Here is a 12218-nt window from a genome sequence, read left to right as displayed (position 1 = left end):
TTGTACACTTGGGAGAAAAGGTTTGTCTGAATTTCCTGGGTTATCCTAACAATAAGATACACCATAAATATTCAAAATTTTATATATGTATAGTTAGATTTTTATTGTATTTTAAATAAGCTTCTAATGCAAGGCTGTGTTTATTTGATCAAAAATAAAGAAAAACATCTTTCTCTGATCAAAAGCTGAATTTTTTCAGCATCATTACACAGTATTCAGTGTCACATGATCCTTCAGAAATCATTCTGATATGCTGATTTATTATCAGTGCTGTAAACAGTTAATATTTTTTTGGAAACTGTGATATTTTTTTCCAGTATTCTTTGATGAATAAAAAGTTTAAAAGAACAGCATTTATTTAAAATAGAGTTTTTTTTCTAACTGTTCAAAAGTTTCAGGGCAGTACATTTTTACTCTTTCTTTTTTTGAAAGAAATTAATACTTTTATTCACCAAGGATGTGTTAAATTAATAAAAAGTGATAGCATAGATTTACATTGTTAGAAAAGATTTATGTTTTGAATACATGCTGTTCTTTTTAACTTTTAAGAATCCTGAAAAAAAGAATCACAGGTTCCAAAAAATATTTGGCAGCACAGCTGTTTCCAACATTGATAATTCAAATAATAAATCAGCATATTAGAATGATTTCTGAAGAATCATGTGACACTCAAGACTGGAGTAACAGCTGATAAAAATTCAGCTTTGCAACACAGGAATAAATTATATTTTAAAGTACATTAAAATAAAAAAAAACATTATTTTGTATTGTAAAAACATTTTGCAGTGTTATAGTTTCTTTCTGTACTTTTGATCAATTAATGCAGTCTTGATTAATTTAACATAATTACATATTAAACCAATATTAATAATTAATTAATTATATTACAAATTATATTACTGCTGTTACAAATCGCGGTTGACCCAAAAATGAAAACAATGATTTTTTTTCGATTTTTTTTTTTTTCATTTAATTTCATTTTATTTTCCATACAGTGGAAGGCAGTTATTTTGAACACCTTTTTTTTCTTTTTTCTTTTTGTATCGACAAAAATAACACACGCATTTTTTCTTCTTTTGTGTCCCTGAAAGGAAAAAAGCATACAGATATGGAACAACAATATATGATGATATTAGCTGTCAGCATTTAAAAAAAAAAGAAAATGAAAACGGATGATAAACACAATTGCCTGTATCTTTTATACAACTGTATCTTTGAGGGCGGACAATAACAAGTTCTTTCCTGGCTGTCTTTTATTCTTTTATCTGTGCTATGTTTTTTCTCCATTCTTCACTTTACCTTAGAGGAACATACGGGCCACTTAGGCTTTCTTTACCTCCTCACAACTTCAAGCACATATTTTATCATCGCTTGATTTCCCTGACCAAATCATCACATTGTTTTTAAAGAGCCCACCCCTTTGGATTCAGAGAGCAGAACATCAAGTCCTCCTTGTCAAGGCAATTAATTCTGAACACTGTGAAGTGTATCACCTCGGTGAGACAGCCTGTTTTGGCAGAGTTCAAGGCGTTTCAAGCCTTCAGAACAATGGATGGCGTGAATAAGGGCTGGAATATAAACACTGTCAGCATGAAAGGGTTTCAACTTCATGGGCCATAAATCTGCTGAGAACACATTACTAATATAATACTCTCCATGCCCCGTAAAATATGTTGTTATATACATTTATATTATATATATTATTCAAATGTAGAAGTGTCAGTTTTGTGAGCGATGTGTGATCTGTAGATACTAAGATGTGATAGGTCATACTAAATTAGCGATTTATTACTTACTCTCTCTAATTATTTCTGTTTCTTTAAAATAAATAATAAAAAAAAAACAGGAAAGTGACCCGTAGTAGTGCACATTTTTCTTTTTGGAACTGAAGGGCCTCTGGTGAAGCAGCCATCGTACTTGTCCTGGCACGCCTTTTTTCTCCTTTTGTGAAAAAGAGAATTGCTCCTCACGCAAGCACTGTAAATTCAAAAACAAATTTGTAGGAAATTGCTACAACACGCAGGCTGACTCACTGCCAGTATCCCTCACCCTCATATCCAGCCATTGTTCTGAGGTTTTGGGATGTGCCACTCTCAGTTTCTGTAATTAAACCAAGTATATTCCTGCCTCCCAAGGGATCAGTAGCATTTGGTTATATTTCCATCATTCTATCATTTTCCCCTTATTTTTCCCCTCTTTTCTTTACCACAGAGGACTGTTGAGAAAAATAAAAATGGTCATGTAATGATTTTTCAGTGTAGCTGCTGAGTTGTGTAAGTAGACCTGTAGGAAATGGAAAGGAACATAAATTAAGAAGACAAAGGGCTGAGTAAGAATTATCGAAGAGAAAAAAAAAAAGAAAAATGATCAGTGCAGATCAGTAAAAAAGCTTTCCTTTTGTCTTCAAAGTATGCCTTGAGAAAGCACGTTTGTTGTCAGCACCTCATCAAAAGGCGCACATACAAGAAAAGAGAACGAGCGCTAGACAGAGAGACTGATAAGAGGGAGGAAAGCTTCAGAAGTCAGCAGGTGAGAGTTAGATTATTACAGGGTGTGGTAGAGCAGCTAATAAATTAACTAAAAAGGTAAATGATGGAACATAAAGTCAGCTATTTTGGAACTACAAAGGCATGACAGGTTGAACAAAGAGCCTGAGGGCTTTCTTTTCCCCAGTTTGATTTTTTAATATGTTTGACATGGAAAGTGTTTTAGTACAAATAACAGCAGCTGTAATGGAATCCTTGGCGTGTGTAAAGCACTTGCATTATTCATAATTTGCGAAACAGCAGCGAGGAGAAAGTTTAGGACATATATTATTGCTGTTAGTGCGCATGACTCCACTTATTGCCACGGATAATGCGATAGGTCTCATTGCTGTTTGTACTGCCCAGCGTGGGGCGGCCCGGCCAGGCTCAGCGCAAGCGGCCCAGGCCTGATGCTGATGGCCCTAACCCTGCAGTGAAACAGTGGAGATCCCCTTTCTCACACACTGTGCTCAATGGCTTGGGCTTGGTATAAAGAGAGGACTCGGGTCATTCTTTACTCAAATAGACTTGTGGAGGATAGTGGTGATCCCCCCCGTGCAGACATGAACATGTAGGTATTGCTGATCGTGGATGTTCACGGCCCTTGGAACGCAATGAGCTCTCGAAGCCCCCGCTGGTGAGACTGCTGACAGCCAGTGATTGTACAGAAATTCGCCTGGAGGGTACATTCATGTCACTGAGAATGTGCGTCAGGCGTTTAGACATTGATACACTACATTAGCAATTGATGATCCCAGTTTTGAGCTAATATATATGACAGTTGTGCCCTTTTTTACAATTGAATTCCTGAATTTGAAGTGAAATAGAATCGAATGTAGCAAACAGCAGAATTGCAGTTCAAATTTGAATGTATAATTACAATGAATTGAAATTCAAGGAAGTGCGTATAACCAATTTTTAACAAGGAAAAAAGTTTGTCAAATAGAAGAAACATCTAAGGATTTAGCCCACCGATAGATAGATAGATAGATAGATAGATAGATAGATAGATAGATAGATAGATAGATAGATTGATTTGCATAACCTTGCTATAAACCATTGTCACTAACTGTATTTAATTTAATTTATTTATTTATTTATTTTTATTTATTGCCTTTTTATTTTCCCTTTATATTTAGCAGACAACTAGAGTGTAGAAAGGAAAGCTAGGCTACGAGAAAGAGGAACAGGATATGGCAAACAGCTCTTACATGTTCTGAGCATGTGTTCAGTCCACTGTGCCCCACCTCTGACCAAAGTATTTTTTTTCCCCTTTATAAAAAAAAGCCTTCAGTCTTGGCCTGGAGGAAGGGTCGTGTGCATGGTAGACACTGAGCCCTTTAACAAAACCATTGATTTCAAAGAGAGCCCTACTCGGCTTGAATATTCCACATGCTTGGCTCTTGGCATCAGGTGGAGTAGAAGTGAAGAGGTTGCAGAAGGAGCACTCCGCCAGCCGTTCCTTCCCACTCTCCTCCACCTTTTCATTAGCCTCGGAGCCCTCGCTTCTTATGGAGCACCGGTCCGCGTCAGCGGTAGTGGTGCCCTGTGCGAGACCCTTGGGTCCTTCCACTTAAAGAGGCCCTGTGCCAAGTTGGCAGTCCAAATTGGCCTCGATTTGCAGCATGATACCTGGCTGAAACAGAATACACTATGAAGCTCTCTAGCAATGCCTTTATGAGAGAAAGCACTTTAAGCATTATTCAGCAGCCTGCCTAGCCCTTTTTAAAGAAAAGAAGACAGTGGAGTATTGTGATCTGAGCTTAGGAGGTTTGCCCCTTCCTGCTTGGTGTCTTTGCAAAGCTTGCTTTGATAAGGTACCTCTCTAATAAAGTGATGCTATCACAGGGGAATTACATGATGAATTGGATCCTCTGGCTTTGGTTTTCTGGCCTGAAATGTGTGAGCCAACCAAGTAGTTCTTCAGCCACTGTTGGCTACTCTGGCAGACCATGCTACGTGGAAATAGTTTTGGGGCAAGTTTCAGTCATTGCTTTTGTCTTTTAATGAAAATATAATTTAAAGTTAGTCAATAATTGATCATGATTATAGCATCTAATTTGAATCAATTACACGTATGTGTATATATAGATGAGATTAACACTGCCGAGGGCGCAGTACTACCCAGCAGTCTTCTCAGAGTTCGCTGAATCAGATGAGAGGGAGCCCACTATTGGCCTCCAAGGTGGGCTGATAATAAGCTTTTGGCCCTTGGCCTTAGCAGGCTTGGAGAAACAACCCTATTGGGCAGTGGCGTCACTGGAGCCTCACTGGCATCTACTGGCTGGAGACAGGCAGATTTGCCTTTTAAACTAGATTCACTTTCACAGACTGACATAGAAAAAGCTGGCAGTCGACCCCATCTACTTGAGACACTGGCTGCCCACCCAGCCCCCCCCAAACCATTAGCCTTGGCCTAGTGTTTTCAGCTGGCACCTGACCTGCCCATGGCTCACATAACATATCACCACAAGCACAGAGCGAGAAAGAGAGAGAAAGAACCTTGGATGATAATGACCCCCTCTACGACTCTCATTGCACTATTTGAAATCAGTTCAGTTGTGTTCTTTATTCACCTCTGCCACAGGCCGGGATTGAATTTCCTGGCTGCATCACAATGTGCTGTGGTCAGTCAGATTGCAAAGTGAGTAAGGGAAGGGGGTGGGGGGATATATGTGTTTACCCCCATGCTTGTGGCTTAATAGCTCCATATGTTTGTGAGAAGAAGTGACAGGCAGAAGTGGGGGCTGAAAGAGGGCCAATTCCCTTTTCATGGGCACGCTTCAGTCAAACCTCTGCTCTGTGAGCCAGAGACAGTGTTATATACACCGACCACAGCGCAAAACACATCTCACACACTTAAACACACACTTTCAGAGGCACTCAATTATCTGTATAAGGTTTCCAGAGCTATATCTCGAGGGGGTTTTTGTTCAAACCTGTAGTTTTTCATCTGATTTCTATTGTGTTTTCTGTTTGCCCAATTGTATTGTTTGATTTAGTTGGATACGTTTCATCTCGTGATGAAAATGTCTTTCAAGCTGTATTTAGATAAGAAAATAGTCTTGTTAAAACCTGTTGAAGTTGGCGTCAGCGCCGTTTCTCTCTTTCACACACATATTTTACTGTGCCAGATCACATTGTAAAACACATAATGGCATGTAGAACAATAGTATGACTAGGCGAGCTTCTCACAGAACATGATATAAATTGTAGATATAATAATGTAAAATAGCATAACCTTGAACACAATGCACAGCCAGATCAGAAAGGACTGTGCAAGTGTGGGCAAAGATAAAAAAGGGAGAAGGAAAAAAGCCCGAATGCGAGAGAAAGAGAGACGTTCCTGTGTAAATCCCGCTCTGCTCTGGCCAGCTGACTCTTTTGTGAGTGCAGATGTTTGGGCTGAGTGCCGAGGCTGGGTGCAGGCAGGCCCACAGGAACTGTGTTGGCACTTGTCTGGCCTGCCGTTGGGCCGCTCATTGTCTCAACCTGTGCGCATTGTTCACTATCTCCCCCTCCTCCTTTCTCCGACAGGTGATAACTACCCAGTGCAGTTCATTCCATCCACAATGGCAGCTGCTGCCGCGTCAGGACTCAACCCTCTCCAGCTCCAGGTATGTACAGTCACAAAAGAATTTATGGGCAGTGGGCCAAGCCCTCAGCACCGTGTGAGCAAACCAGCTGTATGCTAAATAACAAGTTAGAGCTAAATCACTCACACACCGGTCCACCCCTACAAGCTTAACACCTTCCATCTGCAACATAGCCCGTTTTTACAGCGCAGCCCTGATGCCTATGCATGGGAACCAGTTGTTGCGTCAACGAAGGGTATTTCGGGGGCCTCTCATACCTTAATTGCTCTCTGTGTTGATGCCGTTTTGAGTAACTTTGTGGTAACGTTGCGTATCATGATGGAAGAGCTTCCAAGACCCTCCGGGCTGCCTTGGGAGCATTTCTCAGATGCTATCTCGATATAGATTCATATCTTCATTACAGTTTACCTCATCATGCTCGTCATTTTAATTGTTTCTTTTAATCCTGATTTTTGCTGCGTTTGCTTTCACAAAGAGCGTTTTGTTTTGTTTTTTCTGCTAATGCCGTTAGTCCATCCTGTTTACTTAGAGAAATGATTCGTTAAGAGCTTTGAAACTTTAAATGCACCTTTAAGTTCTTTGAGCAAAAACTGAAGGATCAAATGAACGAGAGCAGAAGGCGACAGAACTCGCAGCCACACTCGCAGCGGATTCATTTATTCGTTTTTTTTCTCGCTTTTTTATTCATAGACAGTTGTTGTTTTGTCAACAACAGTGGTAAGCGGTTGATAGCAATTAGACATTAAGCTCTCTGATAGCTGGGAATGTTACAAAACAAAGCTGAGAGCGGAGGGAGGAGGACGTGCGGGGGAGAGAGGATAGGAGAGCGTTTCGTACCTTTTCTTCTTGCTGATACATGTGCACAATTTGTCCTTCGGAGCTTATCGCTCTCAGCATTAATGAGCCTTGGCAAGTTGGAACAATGCTTGCAGCTGGAGCTGGAAAGGCCTTTGCTATAGCATGCGACTTTGTGGAGAACAATCATCTGTGTTGAAGGTGTGGAATGCATCTATTCATGTTAAAGAGCTTGTAGAATATGCATGCACTTGTAAGAACGAGCTAAACAGGGAGCGAGCTTGTGAGCAAAAACCGATTGAAAATCATTTCGATCCGTAAGTGTAAGCGTGTCTTTCCTCCTCCCTTGGGAGTAGGCTGCGGTGGCGTAACCAGGGCCCGTCCCGTCTATTAATAGCGTTCCTGATGGGTCAGCTCGAGTCTGGGATAGTCATATATCAGGAGGCACCGGGACCTCTCAGCCATTCATTGTGATAATAGATTTAACCCTGGGAATGGGCTGAGAGCAAGCCTCCGAGTCCATGACTTGGCTGACCTTTAGAAAATACAGTAAACACAAATGAGTTGCATTCCCATTAATTGAAGTTTGTCTGTCTGCCGCAGATTTAGCCGAGCGGATTGGTATTTACTCTCCGTACTCTTCAGTCTAAGAAAGCCCAGCTAGTCAAACATACCCTTTCCGCCGCAACTGAGCTCCGATCATCACGCGGAAGATGATTAAAAATGATCAGGACGGAGATAGAGGAGATGAATCTCATTCCGAGTGGGACGATAATGCCGTTAGCGCTTGCGTTTTGTCTGGCTGGCAGAGACAGAGAAGTTGCACGCAGAAGTTCACTTTGAGGACAAAAGTGCGGGCAAAACATTCAACAGACGGACACGGATGAGGTTATAATTAAGCAAGGAAGGGCGACGCGGACGGATTTGTACGGCAGTTAGCACGTGCTAGCATGCGGTTGCGCGGCTGCTTTTGTCTCTCTTCCTTTTTTGAGCAGAAATAACAAGCTTTGAATTCCTGTCTTAAATCAAAGGAAGCGGATCTTTCTAAATATGTCAGATAAATGAGGGCCAGCGCTAGGTCAGTGTTAATGAGAGGTATGTATGGATTTGTCTGCTGTGTCTGGGTGATTATCTGTAATGGCAGTATCACTGAGCTCACGCCGCTTATGCATCACTGATCCGCTCGGTGGGAGTGACCTCACCTATGAGATCCCCACTTCCTGTGCCAGTGGACCCACCCACCCCGTGCCACTGGCTGGGTGCATCTGTCTAATTAGAATATCTTCACTTGTCAGCAATTCTGGCAAGGTATCATTTTCCCTAATTTGCTCAGTTTAGACTAGGGAAATATATGAACCTTAAAAAATGCTCTGATTGGAAAGGAATTAATTCCCACAATGCTGTGCTCGGTCATGCAGGAAGAGGGACGGCCGCTCTGCCAGTCTTAATGTTGCCGATGCTACCGCTCACAATTTTACCGTGTCATAACAGTAAGTGGGCTGGCTGTGGAATGTCTCTCTCTCTTTTTCTCTTTCCCCGTCACCCCGGCCCATCCGCAGGCTAACAAAAGGCCTCAGGTCCCGGGGAGTGGAAATGAAAGCGGCCAGGCGATCTGAGAGCGTAATTTGCTTGTCAATACATTTCCCCCGACCGGCGACGTGCGCGTACACGCGCCCGCTTGTCACCGCGCGTCCCAACGCGGCGAGTAATTTCGCTCAATGCGTCCCTGACAGATTGGCCCTCGTCTGCAAGTCACCAGAGAAAAGCCGCTCAAACTATTCCCCAGACCGTGTGCCTCTCTTCATTAAGACCCTCTCAGGGTTCAGGATGAGCTGGGCACGGCCTCCAAACAATGGCTCCATCCCCCGGCGTTGCTTCCCTATTAGAAGTGACACCTCTCACCTCCAGGCGGAAATTGTGTCGGATTGTAGCCGCATGGCCAGACAGTCTAAAAGGAATTATCCTAATTCTACAAAAGAATTCGATTTTATTTTTTGTCTGCTTGAATTGGCATTTAATTTGCCAGCGTAGAAGATCACCTTACATCAATTGCTTAGAGGAAAACAATTTCCTTAAAGCCATTCTGTCCTTGATATATTGTTTTGCCACGAGTTCTATACAAATCTCAAGTCAGCTTGTGAGAGGCCTGTTTTTTATCATTGGAAGCAGTCTTTTGGGTTTAAGCAGTCCTAAAATAAAGCATCATGGGATAAAGAAGAACATCTGGGTCTTCCCTGTGGCATATAATAGAGGGAGCGAACACAAATAGGACCTGCTGGCCCCTGTCCTGCTCTTTCTTTTACTTCTCTTATTTATCTCATTTTATCTCTTTCTTTTGAACTCTGTCACGGTTTTAAGATTCATGCAAATGAATTTACTGTATAGATATATACAGTTGAGGTCAAACGTTTACATCCCCTTTTTCAGAATCTACAAAATTTTCATTTTTTTACCAAAATAAGAGGGATCATACAAAATGCACGTTATTGTTTATTTAGTACTGACCTGAATAAGGTATTTCACATAAAATATGTTTACAAATGAACCTTATGTAATAGTTACGTGTGAGTCTCTCAATTGTCCTCGGTATGAAAATATGGATCTCAAGGGACTCAAGAAAAAAAAGCAGCTGTGGATCATTCAGGTAACAACACAACAAGTATTAAGAATCAAGGGGATGTACACTTTTAAACGGGGTCATTTTTATAAATTCAACTATTATTTTCCCTTGTGGACTATATGTAAACAACTTTTATGTGACATTGTATTCAGGTCAGTACTAAATAAACAATAACATGCATTTTGTATGATCCCCTTATTTTGGTAAAAATAATTAACGTTTTGCAGATTCTGAAAAGGGGGGTGTAAACTTTTGACCTCAACTGTATAACCTAATTTAATGTATAAATGTTTAATTTATTAATTAGTTAAAAGAAGTGGGTTTAATTCACATTTTTAGTTACGTGTGTTATCAAGTTTTGGTAATATCAAGTTTTTAGTCATTTTAATTTTGACAGGAAAAGTCATAAACCTGATGCGTCACATTTAAGACTCTTCTTGAGAGTTGGGGAAACTTCTCCGAAACTTCTGCAGGGGATGAGGGAAGAGAGGAAATACTGTGTTATCTTTTGTTTGGATGCTCATGTCTCTGCATTCCGGATGTGTGGAGGGAGCAGGGCTTTCTGCCACAGCTAACAAGTGGAACACTTTTGACTATGAGCTGCAGAAATGAGAGCGAACAGCTGCTGGTGTGATTGAGGAGGAGAGGAGAGAAAGAAGGAGAGGGGAAAGGAGTGGCGCGTGCTGTGCGAGACAGACTCCGGAGAGATAGCCAGAAGACGAGAGGCGGTATGAGCACGGGGCAGAGGCTCTAATGGGAGGGATAGGTGGACATCTGGATGGATGGAATTGTAAAACAGAGAGGCGAGTAAACAGATAGCAAGAGATGCGGACCGTGCAGCTTAGAATGACCACCTGCATTGATACCAGCACAGGGTTATTAGCGTAGGCTTGTATAGCAGAAATACGCAGGACGCATCCTACCCTTCAAGGCAGTGAAGCTATGTAAGGAAAGAGAAGGAAAAAATGAGGTGGATGGGTTGAGATGGGGGAAGGGACAAATGAACGAGGGAGCAGGCTGGGCGCCAGCAGATGGGACAGATGTCTGGCCATACTGGAAAGCACTGGCGCAGCGCACTAGCGCACCCCTGCTTCCCTTTCTGACATCTGGGCCAGCCTGGGTCAGCCCGCCTGCCTTGGGCAATGAGCCTGGACAAGCCTTGTGGCAAACGGGCGCGGGCGCCCCAATGCTACTGAAATGGCAGAGTCGGCCATGCGGCAGTAACGCAGTCCTCTCCCCATGCTACCGCTCAGCTGTGCCCATACAGAGAGCCGAGGAGGACGCACAAACACATAAGCCTTAGTGTATGTAATTTAGTGTGTATAGTGTGCTTACGTTTTGACGTATGATAATGTATCAGTGGGGTTTTTTTGGCCTCATGGACACGTTTCACTGAGCTCAGACTGGGGCCTGTGCGGATAAGTTGGAGAGACAGTCATGCACCATTATAGCTAGAAGCACTAAAATTGGCTAAATCTGCCACTGTATTTCACAGCATCTGCCAGAGAGCAGTCGGCCCCTCTCTTTAAGAACAAACAAGAGACTCAAGGGTTTTTTTTTCCCTCACATGATGGCCTATTTGCCCGTCATATGTGCTCAAATCTAGTGTTTCATGAGCCATTTCAGTCTGCGGTCTCATTGCAGAGAAAAATTCTGAAAATATACACACTGTGAACCATAAAGGTGAAGCATATTACCATTAAAAAAATCATACTGTTTATTTTTAAAGAAATTGATACTTTTATGGAGCTACAGTAGTACACGTTAAACTGCTCAAAAGTGGCGGTAACTTTCTATTCAAAAGAAAGAAAAAACAAAAAAACATATCATGGTTTCTGTGAAACAGCACAACATTGATGTAAAAAAGAAGTGTTTCTTGAGCACCAGATGCACTACTGCTCTGATTATAACATCCATTTTTACAGTGTAAAACATAGTCTTTGAATGCTATTTGACTGAAAAAAAGCGTAACCTTCCTTAACCGTGCCTTTTTGGTTTATAAACAGTTTATCCTGACCGTTTACATACCTTTACACAGAGGTGGAGCACTGAATTGGCTCTCCAAGACACTTGAAAGCAAAGTATCCCTGAGTGCTGATGCGTCCAGCGGCGTGGTCTGAAAGTGTTGGGTAATCTGGATGATCTGCAAATACTGTTGTTGCAGGCAGAAACGGTGGGCCCTCTCATTTAACCTCTTCTGTCTCCAGAGGGGTTGCTTTTAATTATCAGAGGCTAACTGTTTGACCTTGGGCCGGACCCCACTCATTTGGGATCCACGGACTGTGAGATGGGCTTGGCTCGTGTGTGCGAGAGAGGGAGGCGGGAGATATTAGTCCGGCTGCGCGTGTGTGCGTGTATCGCTCGAAGTATGAGGACCGCGGGCGAGCGAATTGAAAAGCCCCATTTCCCGAGCCCCTCTCTCTCTAACTAAGCTGTATAGCAGCGAGTCATTTAATGCTCAAGTGGACAAAGGTATTACCTGAGTCACTGGGGTGGATCAGGCCTTTTCTCTGCAGGCCTTTCTGAAACCACATGCTGAGAGCAGCTCAACATCTCTGCCTCTCTTTTTCTTTAGCTTGCTTTCGGCCTCGCTCTTTCTCTCCAGCACCACTAGTGTTCTGTCCCCATCAGCTCCCATTTCCTCAGAGCCAGCAGCTTCAGTACACACTGTAATAGCTCTCC

At 42.2% G+C, this 12218-nt stretch overlaps 1 protein-coding gene across 15 annotated transcripts in view; it reads left to right on the top strand.

Moving 5' to 3' along the window:
• sox6 (SRY-box transcription factor 6) overlaps window positions 1–12218 on the top strand; it is a 163827-nt gene that overhangs the window by 115921 nt on the left and 35688 nt on the right. For all 15 annotated transcript variants that reach the window (XM_051115000.1, XM_051114999.1, XM_051115009.1 and 12 more), the window contains one exon: window positions 6063–6142. In XM_051115000.1, coding sequence (XP_050970957.1) covers window positions 6063–6142 — 80 coding nt within the window. The remainder of the gene's footprint in view (window positions 1–6062; window positions 6143–12218) is intronic.

This window comes from Labeo rohita, chromosome 7 (assembly GCF_022985175.1).
Source record: "Labeo rohita strain BAU-BD-2019 chromosome 7, IGBB_LRoh.1.0, whole genome shotgun sequence".
NCBI classification, from domain to species: Eukaryota; Metazoa; Chordata; class Actinopteri; order Cypriniformes; family Cyprinidae; genus Labeo; species Labeo rohita.
This window is presented reverse-complemented; position numbering and strand designations above follow the sequence as displayed.